The 2178-nt window shown below is 48.9% G+C and overlaps 1 protein-coding gene across 1 annotated transcript; it reads left to right on the top strand.

The window, feature by feature from the left end:
- Nucleotides 1-1164: 1164 nt before the first annotated feature.
- On the top strand, nt 1165-1370 carry GLOTRDRAFT_134674 (uncharacterized protein; the record flags this gene model as incomplete). The annotated part of the gene is made up of 2 exons (XM_007873616.1): nt 1165-1200; nt 1233-1370. 2 exons carry the CDS (start codon nt 1165-1167, stop codon nt 1368-1370), a joined length of 174 nt encoding a protein of 57 aa, XP_007871807.1.
- Nucleotides 1371-2178: the final 808 nt, after the last annotated feature.

Genomic DNA, 2178 nt, shown 5'->3' on the forward strand with positions numbered 1-2178 from the left:
TTCAGGCCAGAAGCTTCTCCATGACCACCAACTCGGTCAGTACAAGCACCGCTAAGTCGAAAGTCATCCACACCAATGTAAGGCTAGTTTCGGATTGGGCTCTCCCATAGCTGCGCATTGTGAAACGATGCTGGGTCCATAATTAACTGCTCGGCATTGACGTATCTTCAGTGCTGCACGATATTGGATTCAGTTCGATGAGACGAATGCGCCGTGATGCAATCTTACCGCAGAGGCCATCACAAATACGACGATCTACGAAATCTAAGGTTATCTCGAAGTTCCGGATTGCACATCACAGATGCCTCGGGCCAGAGTCACTGTGTCTACCTGGGAGAGCCAGGAGAACCACAGAATGCGGGCACTTACATCAGGAAAACCCTCTCCCGCTAATTAGATATAAAAGAGCATAATTGTCAAAAATTATACAGATTATCTCATTATACCCGATTATCACTAAAACGCTAGCCCCTTTGTAATTATGCGTGGTTATCCAACATTTATATCTAATAACATAGCCTTAGACAAGGCACTCTCTTATTTTTATCTCCTTTTATTGACACTGTATAGCATAGATGGGAGCAAAATCCATATCATTGCAGCAAGGGTATTGTGTATACATAGTTGCAGTCTGTATAGAGCAGCCGAAACTGTGATAATCTATCTACACCCAAAATCTAATCCCAGCATGTACGCGAAAGGATCACAATACCTCCAGTGTCTGTAGCAGGAAAGCAAGGGTTAGGGTACTGGATACACACAAGGTAACAACACGATACACACCTTCGACCACAACTTTCAAGTTTCCTCCCAAGGCTAGCCCACACCCAACCCAGCTGCCAAGGCCCAGCGAGCAAGGATACCAACTAACCCACCAGCAGAGAAGCTACTATGGTATCTCAGTAAGGACAACTGCCGAGACAACATCGGCAAACTCACATCTGACCACCTTCATCTGTTACGGCAATCACGGTAGGTCAGTCTTCAGCCTAGTCATATAAATGAGTCAGCAGATATCCTAGTACTCAAAATCGACAAATACTTACCACTGATGCATTCGACTTGAAGTCGACAAGCGGCAATGAGATGGGTGGCGGGGCCTCGGTCTTGGATTCCACAGGAAATGACAATTATATGCACACTGAAAATGTGCCATATAAATCAATGTCGGCGAAAGCCAGCGCCAGCGAACAGTTACAAGTGAGTTACCGTGGCTCAGGTTACGAAGGCAGCGCCATAGTCGTGCGGCGCTGAAAGGCGAGACCCCCGAGAAGAGCACAGCTGTTTGGGCACACAAGAAGAACTGGATGGAGACGGTGAGAGAGAGGGAAGAACGAAAGAGGGAAGTCGCGACTCGCGAGGACTGTTGAAGTAGATTCGGTCGGAGCTTGAAAACACGGTATCAACAAACTCACGTGACCGCGTCGGCGCGTTCAAACCCGAAGTAACGGAAGTTCGAAGCCTCTCGCCGCAAGCTGGATCTCAGGCTATTGTGTGCTGGGCGCCCTCTCGTCTGTGCTCTCTCCCCTATGCACGGTGCATTTCCTGGCTACGCTAGGACAATCGGCAATATCTGGATAGCTTCGACATCGAATAGTCGTGTTCCTGTGCAAGGCCAGGCTTCCGCTGCAAAGTAACGGCACCACAATGAGAACACACGCGCAGCCACATCTCCGGCTCTATCATCCACGGCGACGAGCATGACATCTTTCAAATGCCCACATCAGGCTCCCGCCATATCCATATACCTGCATGCTTGTCGTACAACTCTTCAACATGCTTGTGTCGCGTTGGCTGGTCACATGAGCAGCCTGTCTTCAAGTGCAACGACGCCAACTTCATCGTCGCTCATTCGCCTGTATTGACCGAAAGCTTAGTCTGACGACAGACAGGATGTAGATACATCAGAGAAGGGATATGCATCTGGTTCGAGATGTTTGATACGGGTAAGACTCGTTTACCTTTTCCACACTCACTCAATTCCACTGACCAAGGCTTTCTGCGCACTACGAGCGAGTGTTGGGGTGCAGCCAAACTCCAGCCTTGGCTGGTGGAGGCGATGTAATGGCTGGCGTTGCGAGTACCCCACAGCTGACATCTTCTAGTACGTGAGTGATGGTCACAAACAGTGCCAATCTGGGTCCATGAATGTATAACGGTATAATGGGATGCATGATG

The sequence above is a fragment of the Gloeophyllum trabeum genome (genome assembly GCF_000344685.1).
Source record: "Gloeophyllum trabeum ATCC 11539 unplaced genomic scaffold GLOTRscaffold_00390, whole genome shotgun sequence".
NCBI lineage: Eukaryota > Fungi > Basidiomycota > Agaricomycetes > Gloeophyllales > Gloeophyllaceae > Gloeophyllum > Gloeophyllum trabeum.